The sequence below is a fragment of the Tasmannia lanceolata genome, unplaced genomic scaffold, assembly GCF_043159265.1.
Source record: "Tasmannia lanceolata isolate RefF3 unplaced genomic scaffold, GAP_Taslan_0.1 ptg000002l, whole genome shotgun sequence".
Lineage (NCBI taxonomy): Eukaryota > Viridiplantae > Streptophyta > Magnoliopsida > Canellales > Winteraceae > Tasmannia > Tasmannia lanceolata.
Window position 1 is genome coordinate 47,186,411 of NW_027518679.1, and position 12,334 is coordinate 47,198,744.

The 12,334-nt window shown below is 36.2% G+C and overlaps 1 protein-coding gene and 1 pseudogene across 1 annotated transcript; one reads left to right on the forward strand and one right to left on the reverse strand.

Moving 5' to 3' along the window:
* The first annotated feature begins 1,807 nt into the window (after positions 1–1,807).
* LOC143876011 (uncharacterized) lies at positions 1,808–10,851 on the forward strand. Its single transcript, XM_077377617.1, has 7 exons — positions 1,808–2,303; positions 3,428–3,717; positions 7,450–7,803; positions 8,069–8,461; positions 9,211–9,996; positions 10,096–10,177; positions 10,284–10,851. Exons 1-7 carry the CDS (start codon positions 2,138–2,140, stop codon positions 10,580–10,582), a joined length of 2,370 nt encoding a protein of 789 aa, XP_077233732.1. The 5' UTR covers positions 1,808–2,137; the 3' UTR covers positions 10,583–10,851.
* LOC143846173 (U2 spliceosomal RNA) lies at positions 1,914–2,031 on the reverse strand (annotated as a pseudogene).
* Positions 10,852–12,334: the final 1,483 nt, after the last annotated feature.

Genomic DNA, 12,334 nt, shown 5'->3' on the forward strand with positions numbered 1-12,334 from the left:
TTTTGCTCAATGAACATATCGTTGTCAATTGGCCTACTGAATTGGATTGAAATAATATGTCACAATTAATTTGACTTCGAATTTTCATATTTTCAGCTCCCATATATATATATATATATATATATATATATATATATATATATATATATATATATATATATATTTCAGACCTACCAGTTTTGGAATAAACTTCTCAACTTACATGTGTTTTAGGAATGGTGGAAGATTCATTATCAAAAGAAAACAAAAAAGCATAGATTTTGCTAAAAGGACGCGAGCCAATGGAATTTCATATGTATTTGTTTGATTTCACTAGCTACAAAGATTCTTGATGCAAGAACATACCAAAGTAGTGAATAGAAGTAGACTGAAGAACATGTTTTCTATAATAGTTCCGAACCACACCCAATTCTGAACCGAACCCAAATCAAGCTAACCGATGAACCAAGTAACACAGCTATTACATATCCTAAGAACACATCCACATCCAAATCAAAAGTGTGAAGTGATCAAAGGAGTACGATTATTAAAAAAGGGAGTGTAGATAACAGTTTCACTATTTTAGACTACAATACCTAGAAGGCATCAAGTATTTTGGCATGTTGTGGAGTGCAACCATATGCCCACTTACCATTCTTTGTTTTGTACACGTATAACAAGATCCAAATCCAAAATCTAGAACCATCTAAGAATCTTTTTGGCAAAACCCAACGTCACAAAATCCACTGATGGGGCTTATCGTGCACTTCTTGGATTACTGAAATCAGGCACTGGAATCGGTTTCCATTCCAATTCTCCTTGATTATGAGATGATATTAAGAGTAGATTTCACCTCAGTAATTACATAACCCAAAATCTCAGCCATTAACTGAAAAGTGAATGGAATGGAAACCTCTAAAATTAAAGGTGAAAAATCGCCCAATCTATTTGAAAAATTTAGGATTTCACCAATATATTGAATTTTAATGAGCCTAATGCGTGTTTATGTAAAACCCTTAAAGGATAATCAAAGAAAGATTAGCATCGATCTATGGACGTGATAAAGTTAAAAACATTCCAATTCAACCCAATCACCATATCTCTATCACCTAAGTAATCCAACGGTGAGATCTCTCACACTCTAACACTATTATCAGTCCTAGAAGTGGTATTTTGATTCCACCCGGGTAGGAATGAAAATTTAATTAGAATTTTTTAACTTAAATTTTCATTTTAATTTCTCCATTCTGCTAATCAAATCATAGTAGGTATGAAAATAGGATGCCCATTCTAATTCCTGATTCCCTTAATCCAATGGGAGATATTTTTAAGCCTTCTTTTATCTTTTCTATTCGTTACAAACCATGAATCCTCCCATGCATGCATACCAAACATTTGGTTAAAAGCTAAAGGAAGAAAAAAAAAGAAAAAAGGTTTGAATCCATGGACAGACCATCACACATTCACGCCTGTATTCTCTATATCATGTCTTCCTTTTTTCCTAAAAGTCAAGTCCCTCACCTTCGTCGAAGATTCAAGTGCCAGCTCATCATTACTGGGGCCCATATGGTGACGTGTTTTCTCCCTCTTGCCTTCATCTCATTGGCTATTCGGACATTCCTCTCATTTAAACCTTTCTAATTCCTAAAACATTCCTACTATTTTCAAAATATTACACTTCTCGACCTTCATTTGGGCATTGATTGGATAGTCAGATCACAGAAAGGATTCATTCTCGTAATTCAGAACGGACATAGGGGTATAGCTGTAATCCTGAATATAGAGTCTGATTTAGGCCTTTTTCTTTGGTCCATGATCTTATTTAAACAGAGAAAGGCCCCGTGAAATTTCTGCTCATTTTCTGTGAAATTTCTGCTGCTGGGTTTTGGGTTTTTGAGGAAGATCGAAGCTTAGGTTTTTGTTTTGTTTTCGATTTAGGGTTCTTGTTGTTCTTCTTGTTTTCCTCAGGCTCTTTTTGATATAGGGTCTCTGTTTTTAGACTGATTAGAACAGATACTACACTTAATCTTAGCCAAAAAACTGAGAAGGGTTTCAATCCCAGCTTACCTACAAGAAAAGGGTTTCTGTTTGTTCTTTCTCTCTTTCTCTTTTTTATTTTTTGTTTTAAGTTTAGGGTTTGAGAGGGTTTTGGAAAAATATGGCTGTTTTGCGAGTAGGAGACCTACCATTAGGATTTAGATTTCATCCAACCGATGAAGAAATTATAAATCACTATCTTATGAGAAAGATTGAAGGGCGTAAATCAGAGGTAGAGGTGATTGCTGAAGTAGATGTATGTAAATGCGAACCCTGGGATTTGCCAGGTATGTGTTTTTTTTTTTCGATCTCTCACTTCATTTTTGTGCTAGCTCTGTTTTGTTCTGATAGTTTTTTTTTTCTTTTCTGATTTGTGGATTTGTTTTTTTTTTTTTTTTCCAATCTCTCAACAATTTGTGTGCTAGTTGTGTTTTTTTTTTTTTTTTTTTTTCAATCTTTGATTCAATGTGTGCTAGTTTTGTTTTGTTCAGAGAGTTTTTTTTTTTTTTTTTTTTCCTGATTTGGGTTTTTAAAGTAATGGACTTTCCCTACACAATTTTGATTTTATTCGAATTCTCATTGTATATTTTAATGTAATTTTATGGAAAATTAATAATAATTTTTGTTCTGATTGGATTTTTTTGTTTATTGATTTGAGTTTTCTTAGGCCTTGTTTGGATTGCAAGAAAAGCATTTCTGATAGAAATTTTTTCTTTTCGTGAATTAGATTGAAATTCATTAGCCGACCCCTACTAGTTTGGGACAAAGGCTTAGTTGAGTTGAGTTGGAGTTGAGTTGTATGAATTAGACTGAAATGATATGATTTTGGTTAATTTTGAGTGATATCATAAAAAATTGAATCTTCCTCTAATTAAAAATTGAATAGGGTTGGATCTAGCTTTTTTTTTCGTGTATAAAAAAATGTTCCTTTCTAATTTTCCCGAAAATTCCTGCAATCTAAACAGGGCCTAAAGTAATGGAGATAAACCGAATTGTTAGGAGGAAAAACATTTCTAAATTTTTTTCTTGGAAAAGGCGAATGACAAATGAAAAGTTATGTGCTTAGTATATATTATAGATAGATGGATTATAGATATAGATAGATAGATAAACTTTTACAGACGATATGCCATTTTTTTACTCTAAAAGCCTTCTTTTTTGCCAAAATTAATTTGATTTTATGTTCTTCAACTCAACTCAACTAAGCCGTTGTCCCAAACTAGTTGCGGTCGGCTAATGAATCCTTTCGAAAATTTTCATGAATGATTTTATGCCCTTACGTAAACTTAAATCAGGTTTAATATCCTTATAAAATTTTGCTTTTATTCAAATTCTCATTGTGTATTCTGTTCGTCGTTTAATGTAATTTTATGGAGAATCATTACTAATTTTTTATTTTAATGCTTTGTAGACAAATCACTGATTAGAACAGATGATCCGGAATGGTTCTTCTTTTCCCCTCTCGATCGGAAGTATCCAACTGGCCACCGTTCTAACAGGGCAACTGAGGCTGGGTACTGGAAAGCAACAGGAAAGGATCGTTTAATCAAATCCCGTTCACATGGGCTTGGCTTGATTGGGACAAAGAAAACTCTTGTTTTCTACAAAGGGCGTGCTCCAAAAGGCAAGAGGACTTGTTGGATAATGCACGAGTATCGGCCTACTGAAAACATGCTGGCTGGTGTAAATGATGGTGGGCAGGTGAGAATTGTCTAGCATTTTTTTTTTCCTGAGGAAAATTTAATCTTGTGCTTTATGGCTATTAACTCCAATTGGGCTTTATGGTGGATCTTCATTTCAATTGGTGAAAATTTTACTTCAAGTAATATGTTGCTGTTCTTTTCCACTTTATTTGTAGCACTCAAGAACATATGGTGTTTCTTACCTGTGAAAGTAGGTGAACATCTTTCAGTATTGTCCAACTGGGTTCGTCCTAAGTTAGCTTGTTATCTAGATTCTACGGTTTGGTTCCATATGTTTTGTGCATAGTTGCCAAAGTGGGAAGCGAGTCTGAGAAGCGATAAGGGAAATGAAAACAGGAAGAGAGGGGTTTAGAAAAGAGAAACTCTGGGAAGGGAAAAGCTCTAAAGAAAGTTATGAGAAAATGTGTGGGAAGTGTCAATGAAAGTCAAGATGAAGCATGTAGGAAGCCACGTTGAAAGAGAATAAGAGGTACATAGAGGGGTAGGATTGTAGTAGGAATAGGGAGGAAGGGTAAATATAGTTAAGGATTGCAAGTAGAAAAAAGTACTTCGCGACTATTTAGAATTACAGCATTTAGGAATTTTACAGTGTCACATGTTTTATTCATTTATATTAATGTTAAGCTTTTGGAAAGCGATCCCCATAATTTTCATTTGAAACTTAAGATGAGTCTTCAATTTTTAAATGCACTTTTTACTTACAAACGCTATTTTAGCATTACAAATAGGAAGCATACTCTTAATTAAGAGGAAATGATACGAAGCGTCTGGGAGGCACGCTTCTCCTAAATTTGGGAAGCGAGGATTTTGTTTCCGATGCGAGTTTTAAGGGAACCAAGCTTCCCATCTAATTAGGAAGTTTCCGGTAACTATGATTTTGGGATCCAAGTCAATTTTTGATGGGTGAATCTTATGGGTTATCCAATCGTCAACCAAAGTTGAGTGAGCACAAAACATTAATACAAGTTACATTTCTGGAGCTCATATGCATATGCATATATGATGAGCCTTTTTTGTTTGATAAAGTTTGCTTAGATTAATAAGAGAAACGATTACTAATGCAAATCAGGGGCAAAGACTGCCCAAAAACAACAAACCTCTAGACACACCTGATTCGGCAAGGCTGTCAACCAAATCATTGTCACTTCTAGGAATAATAGTAGAATAAAAGAAAAACCTATCCTTGCATATATCCCTAATCTCATCAATGAAGTTAGCAATTTTAGCTAGTGTCCACTGACCATTGCTATTTTCCGTAACCCGTTACACTAAGCTGAACAACTTTCTCAAGTTTCTACAACCTTGAAGAAAATTCTTCAGATAGCGTGTTATTCTGATCCAAATTTGATTTTTTTTTTGTTTGATTGCATAAATGCTTCTTATGGACAGTGCTTGCTACTCAGTTTTAGGCCAAGAGAGTTGCTACTCTGTCGTTCTGCTTGCATTGGATAATGCCTTCTGGATTTAAAATGCGGCACTGATTTTTACTTTAATACCTACTGATTTGGATTTTTTTCCAATCACTGTTAATTGGACATGGGTCAGGAATTAGTATCTGATTGATGCTTAGCTTGATTTTTGTGTGGTTGTAAGCTGTTGTTGGGTTCCTGGAGAGTTATTTGAGCACATTGACTGTATTTGTGGTGGGGCTGCACGTATTGCAGCCATTTGGGATTATGTCTGTAATTTTAGGGCGGGGCATCTTGTGCCCTCCTTTGTAGATTGGTTCTTCTCTTCAATAAAAGTTACCTTTCAATTTTTTTTTAAACAGACATCTTGTGCCCTCCTTTGTAGATGGGTTCTTCTCTTCAATAAAAGTTACCTTTCAATTTTTTTTTAAACAGACACAACGAACCCCCCTTCCATAAAACTCATAGACAGATATAACTTCGATTTTGATAGTTGGGTGTATCTTCTGCTTCCATTAGTTGTGTAACATCGGGTTTCTTTTAGGTACATGCAATGTAGATTCAACTTCTAACAGAACCCTTTTTTGAACTATGATTATACTAATGAATAGCCCGATGATTAAGATGGTCATGGAATGATGTTTAATCAAACCGAAGCGATACAAAATGTGATACTAAAATGTGTATAACTAGTACCCCCCACCCGGCCACCCCCCCACAAAAAAAAAAAGAAAAAAAAAAATGCTCCCGTGAAAGCCCCTCAAGGTCGCAGAAAGTCAAACAGCCTAAATCTCTATGTGCTTACCCTTCCCTAAGCAAGTGCATTCACCTCCGAGCTTGCCGATCTTCACACATATCTGATTTCTTCATTAGCACCTTCCAGTGTGGCTCTAATCTCCTCTAATGGCGTCTGCAAATCTCGTCAATTGCAAAAGATGGAGTTGTTTAATCTACAAGTTCCTCTTAATATTATCACCACCATGACCTTTTTAAGACAACTTGAAACAACAAATATTAGGAATCCCAATTTTCTTGTCTATTAAATAGACATAGTGAGTATCTCACCAAAAGCATGCGACCAATAGTAGGAAACATTATCAAATCTATTTATCACATATCCGGAATGATAGAATATTTTAAGTGGGTGAGATCATTTTGCTTCAATACCATCGTAGAAATTTATTGTTGTATGAGATTTACGACGTGGCTGACCGGTGCAGATAGAAGATCAAGGTCCTGTTTCCCTTTGTGACTGATTTAATACATGATTCTTCTGATGCCTTGGTAGGTCCACACTTATAGGAATTGGTGTGGAGTTTTGATGTGATTGGTACTTGCAAAATGAACCTTAGATGGCTTAATTTCTTTCTTTGTAGGCGTATGATAGTCCAGAAGCGAATTCAGTTATTGGCAACATGAGTCTTCATGTAAGTGCACTGGAAATAGGTAAAAAATGGAAAAGTAAAAAAAGTTTTCCTAATTGTGTTTGAGAGTTGTCTGAGCATTAGTGTGTATTGGTTTCTTTCTTTCTTTCTTCCTTTTTTTTTTTTTGAAATGGGACAAGAAATGTGCAGAAGTAGTTTTGACAGTATGGTTAATATTAGGGTTTCTTCTTTTTTCTGCTTAATTTTTTAAAATTGTCCATGTCATTTGAGGTGGTTTCTCTACTGCAAAACTTTGATAGCGGTAGATATGTGACTATATTCTGTTCTTATTAAAATTGGAAATCACCTCTGTTTTTTATTAGCCTGAAAATGAGCTTTTGGGTAAACTTATTGGTGGGGCTCCAATAAATATTTGGAAAGTGCAGAATCTTCTCATTTTTCTGATTAATGGGCGTGACTTCAGAAACTTCGAAAAGGATTTCCCAGAGTTAATTCAAGATTACCATTAAAAAAAGAGTTAATTGAAGATCAGAATTTAATTGAACAAAGGAAATCTGGAAACAACTTATATCATATTAATTCCAAAAAACCGTATGCTCTTGGTATTCTTTCCGACCTAGGATCTCCCTACATTTTAAAAGCACATTTCCTACTTTTTAAACTCAAAAATTTCAATGCAGGAATATTGAATATGAAGAAAAATACTTATCTGAAATGTTTGAGAGAATCCTTGGATGTTGTGTTCCATACAATTCATTATGTTTTTACTTTCTTCTTATCCCCGTTCTATGGAAACCACTCTTTCTGTTCTGTATTTACTATTGTTGAGGTTCTGATTTCTAGATTTCATGTCTGTTTCACTATTCCACAGGCTTATTGGTATAAATTTTATCAGCGGAAGCGTTAAGGCTTATGTTGGTTCTCCGTCTTGTGCAGGGCGCCTATGTTATCTGTCGCCTATTCAAAAAGGCTGATGAGAATATTGTGAATTCAAAATGTGATGAGATAGATGCGAAGAATGGAGATTCAAACTTTGATACGATAGAGCCGAGTGGGTTATCCCCCACCACCACAACCAAGTCTTCTCCTGAGGAGACCCAGCATGCAGGTGATGCTTTTTTGCCGTTTGAAACAACATTAAATGAAGGAATTCCAGTCTTAGATACACAAGAGCAGCCACAACACTTGGCTGAGTCAATTGAAAAGAAACCGGTAAATATCGAGAGGTGGCTTGCTGATAACGGCACTTTTGATATGGAAGATCACGTGGCTGATGTAGTAGCAAGGGAGGTGAGGAAATCTAAATTCCTTGATATTTTTCAGTTTTTTACCATTTTTATCTATAAGTCCTCTTGGAAATAAGATATATGCATGAGAATTGGGTGTACCTGACAACCGTTCAACGTTCATTTCTGTAGACTTTTTCCAGTTGAGTCATTAGAGTTGGGTGTACCTCGTAAGTTTTCGATTAATTTTTGTGAACCTTTTGCTGTGGAGATGAAATTCAAACTAAATCATGTTTTTTCTTGCTTTTCAATTTTTTATTTTTCTTCAGGTGGTGTTCTATGAGCCAGTGTGTGAGCCACTCGATGTCCAAGGTTTCTCGGATGCATATGGGTCTAGGATACCCTCGTGTAATTCTCCCTTTTATGATTACAGTGTGAAGGGCCAACAGATAGGAATATGTGAAGATGGCAGAGTTGATCAGGATACTTCTTCTATTCAATCCATCACTGAATTCCTAGATGGTGTGTTCAATAATGAAATTGATGATTATTCATCCTTCGAAGATTCCACCTGTCCGAATGATTTGGCTGTCAACACTAAAAGTGAGGCAGTTGTTAACGGGCAACAAGATCAGATCTTTGGCGACTATAACATTTGTATGTTAAATATCATGAGTAGCATATCCAGTGGCGACACAGATGCTGAATTACTTGTTGCACAGGTGAGTTGACTTGCAAACTGGATAAGTTGCCTCTTTAATTGACTTAGGAAATGATGTACACACTTTTGTTTTGATAATGACACTACTCACATTGTTTAACTCTTTTTTTGATTGGGTGTTAGGTTTTGAGAATTGTAAGTCTTTAACTGCTGTTTTTTAGGGTTTAAAAGAAAAGAGGAGTGTAATAAACTAAATAATAAAGTGGAGTGCATCCTTGACCTTTTTTGTTAGGAAGCTGGCTTGAATCTGTAGTCTTGCTGTTGCAATACAAAACACTTTAAAACTGAGATACAGGCTCACGCCAGCTTACCTAGAAAATGATTTTCCGACCTTATGCAGGAAACAAGTTTACACTTTGAAATATTTTGCCCCTGATAAGAATCGGTCAGCATTAGTCTTAGTTGTTACCCTTCATATTTTAGCTATGGTAACACCTTATTAAGGCATGAATTTGTTTTATTGAAGCTTGTGAAACAACCAATTACTCCAAAAGCTTAAGCTCTTGGAGTTGGTGTTATTTAATCATTTATACTTCTACACTCCCCCTCACGTGTGGCCCCCCTCTTTTGTTTTGGTTGGCCTTACACATCGACTTTTAATATCGAGGAGTTGTGAGTTTTGAACCTAGAACCTATTGCTTTGATACCATGTGAAACAACTAATTACTCCAAAAGCTTAAGCTGTTGGAGTTGGTGTTATTTAATCTTTTATATTTCAAAAAAGCTGATGCCATTTTCCTTTAACTACAGGGTGATGACACTGCTGAGCCAGAGGTTTCCTCTGTTGAATCTGCAAAGGCATATAAAGTTGTGGCACATGAACCAGTTAACCTTACTGAGCTAGAGAATTCCTCCACTGATTCTGCTGCTGATTCGCATAATTTTGAAGAACCAACCTCTTGGAAAAACATGTCTCACAGTCGCGGTGATCGTAATGGGGCTGTATTCGAGTTAAGGGGCCCCCAGTCACAAGATCTGGCAAGTTCATATAAACCTGTGGCACAGGCATCAGTTAATGTTGTGCAACCATTTGTACCGGAGATTGAAGATCAAGCATGTAGGTGGTTATATGAATCAGCATACTTTAACAGACCATATGAAAATATCGGCCCGCTTAATGATGACTGTGCTGAGGCAGAGGTTTCCTCTGATTATTCTTCTCCAGACTCCCTGCAAGATCTGTTCAATGATATTAGAGATCCAATCATTCTCGAAAATTTGACTAGTAGTGGTGCTGATCTCGATGGCACGGGAATCAAGATTAGGGGTCGACAGCCACAAGATCTGGGGAACTCACATAAAATTGTGGCACATGCACAAGGACAAGATATGGCAAACACACATAAATTTGTTGCCCAGTCACAAGGTCTTGCAAACTCATCTGAACTTAATGCACAGGGGCTTGCTATCAGAAGGATTCACTTACAAAAAGTACTCAACGGTTCAAGGAAAATGTGGATGGAACCGGTGTTTGGCAATGGAAATGAATCAAACAGTGATGGAGTAGACAATGAGACAAAATCTGTAATAACAGAGGTGAGAATTTATGTTATTATCTTGTTAAGCAAAATTATTTCAGAAATTTTGGTTTGTTTCCTCATCTGCAATGTACTAAAAATGCCATTTTCTGTGCAGGCGACACAAAATGTTGAAGATACTGCATCCACGGGGACAGTATCATCAGGGTCTGTTCATATCGATAAGCTTGAAGACCATGGTATTGCAACTACTCCCCGTGACAATCCAAACCATCAATTAACAAAGCTTTGTAGTTACTAATTATCATCTGTTGCTTTACTAATAAAAATCTCATTGTCATGCAGGGTTGATTCTTAAGGCCGCAGAGTCCCATAGTGCTTCAAGTTCATCTGTTCTGCCCATTGCTGACAAGTCGTCCCCAAACAAATCTTGCCTCGATTCTGATAGTAACGAGGAGATTACCCAAGAATCCAATCTGAGGTTGAGAGTTAAACAAAGCATTGATATCGGCAAAATTGACTACAACCCAGAAGGTTCTGCGCAACTAGAGGCATCTTCTTCTACTTTCTCATTGACATATGCGGCTCTAGTTATTATTTTTGTCTTACTGTTTGGGTGGGTGTGGAAATGCTTTGAATATTGATATTTTGTAGTGAAAAAAGACATCCTTTCCATACTATTTTGTGGGGGTAAGGAGATACTTTGAAGCTTTATATTGTACAGATAAAAGATGCATCCTTCCCATACTGTTTGTGGTGGTATGGAGATGCTTTGAAGCTTGGATGTTATTGTATAGGGAACTGATATAGATACAGTGGATCTCTTGTTTTTGTGTGTAGTTGCAGGGGGCAGTTCATATGTATTTCTATATGCTTATTTACATGAATCTAATGATATTCTGACTCTTTTTTAGTGGTGTATTTGTACTACTGGCTATTCCCATGATCCTAGTGTTCAGCTTCCCTTTCTCTCCATCTCTCTCAGTAAAAAGGGACAAAATAAGAACTTCAAACATGACATTGCTTTCCGGCTTATGGCCAGAAAAGAAATGTTGGTTCAACCAACAATTAATGAACTTATTCTTATGTCGTTTTTTCAATATTAAGAAGGGCTAGTTGAATAAAAACACAAAATGCTAACAGAAAGGAAAATGTAAAATATTGTCACAGTTTTGCTGTACTCACACAGGCATTTGGGTTCTCACCATGGTCAACTTTGGGAACTCTTAGCTGCCAGTAAAAATCCCTTTACTACACTGCTGAAACACCTTTGTTTTTTATTTGGTAATGGTATTTTCCCCATTTGCATATCTGTGTTACATTTGTCTGTTTGAATGTAAATATTGGATAGGAGTGAAGAACCCTCTAACCAGGATTGACATGCACATCATCATCTACTTTAATATAAAAATCAGCATCCCACTTCCCCACTGCTGTTGAGATGTATATCCGTGCTTTTGAAGAAAATTTATGATGACCTTCTACATGGTTGTGCAAAAGAATGATCCCAACTCTGCATAAAGAGCTTCACATGATTTGATATAAAAAGAAAACCCTAATAACAAATAAGCAGACTTAACAAATTTGCCAGCTTAATGTTAAAGACTACAGGATTAGTAGCCATTTTATGTACCGGTTGGAATGTGACTGCATGCAAGATCTAGCATCACTAACATGTTAATGAAACGAAATTAGTTGTATCCTCAATGGATTTGGGAAGACACTTTTACACTATGATTCCCCCACGAGAAAAGCATTGTGGGAGGATCACAGGGAGCGTGGCGAAGTCATCAAACTTTATCCAAAAGAGTGAGTGAGTGGATCTTCCTTTGGAGGGGGCAAGGTATTCATGGACAAATAATCCGCCTAATCTTATTCTTTGCAGGTTAGATATAGGGCGCATTGGATTGCCGGAATTGGATTTCAGTTCTGGCGTTTGGTTCAATTTAACATGTCGGTACTCTCTCTGAAAGGAGAAAAAAACTTCTTTTAGGCTCTCAGAATTTGCAATTTTTTCTGTCCATGGCTTCTTCGAGAATTCTCTACTCTTCTCTTATCCTTGTTTCTCTCAACTTCAGCCTCAGTAGCTTAAGATTTCTTGGCTGAAGCTCGACCAACTCATGGAAAATTACTTCCTCTCCCTCCGAGTCCCTAAATCAATGGGCAGAATCGAATCATTTCAGAATGGGTGATTTGCTAGTTAATCTTTCACCATCTTGGTTTTTTGCAAACTTCGATTTCAGTGTGGTATTTTCATATGGGTCTATTTTCTTACCATCTTGGTTTTCTTCAAACTATGATTTTATTCTGGTATTTTCATCTGGTTCTATTTCAAAATGGGCGATTTGCTAGTAATGGATTTGCTATTATTAATGGGTTTCTTTTTATCACTCCGA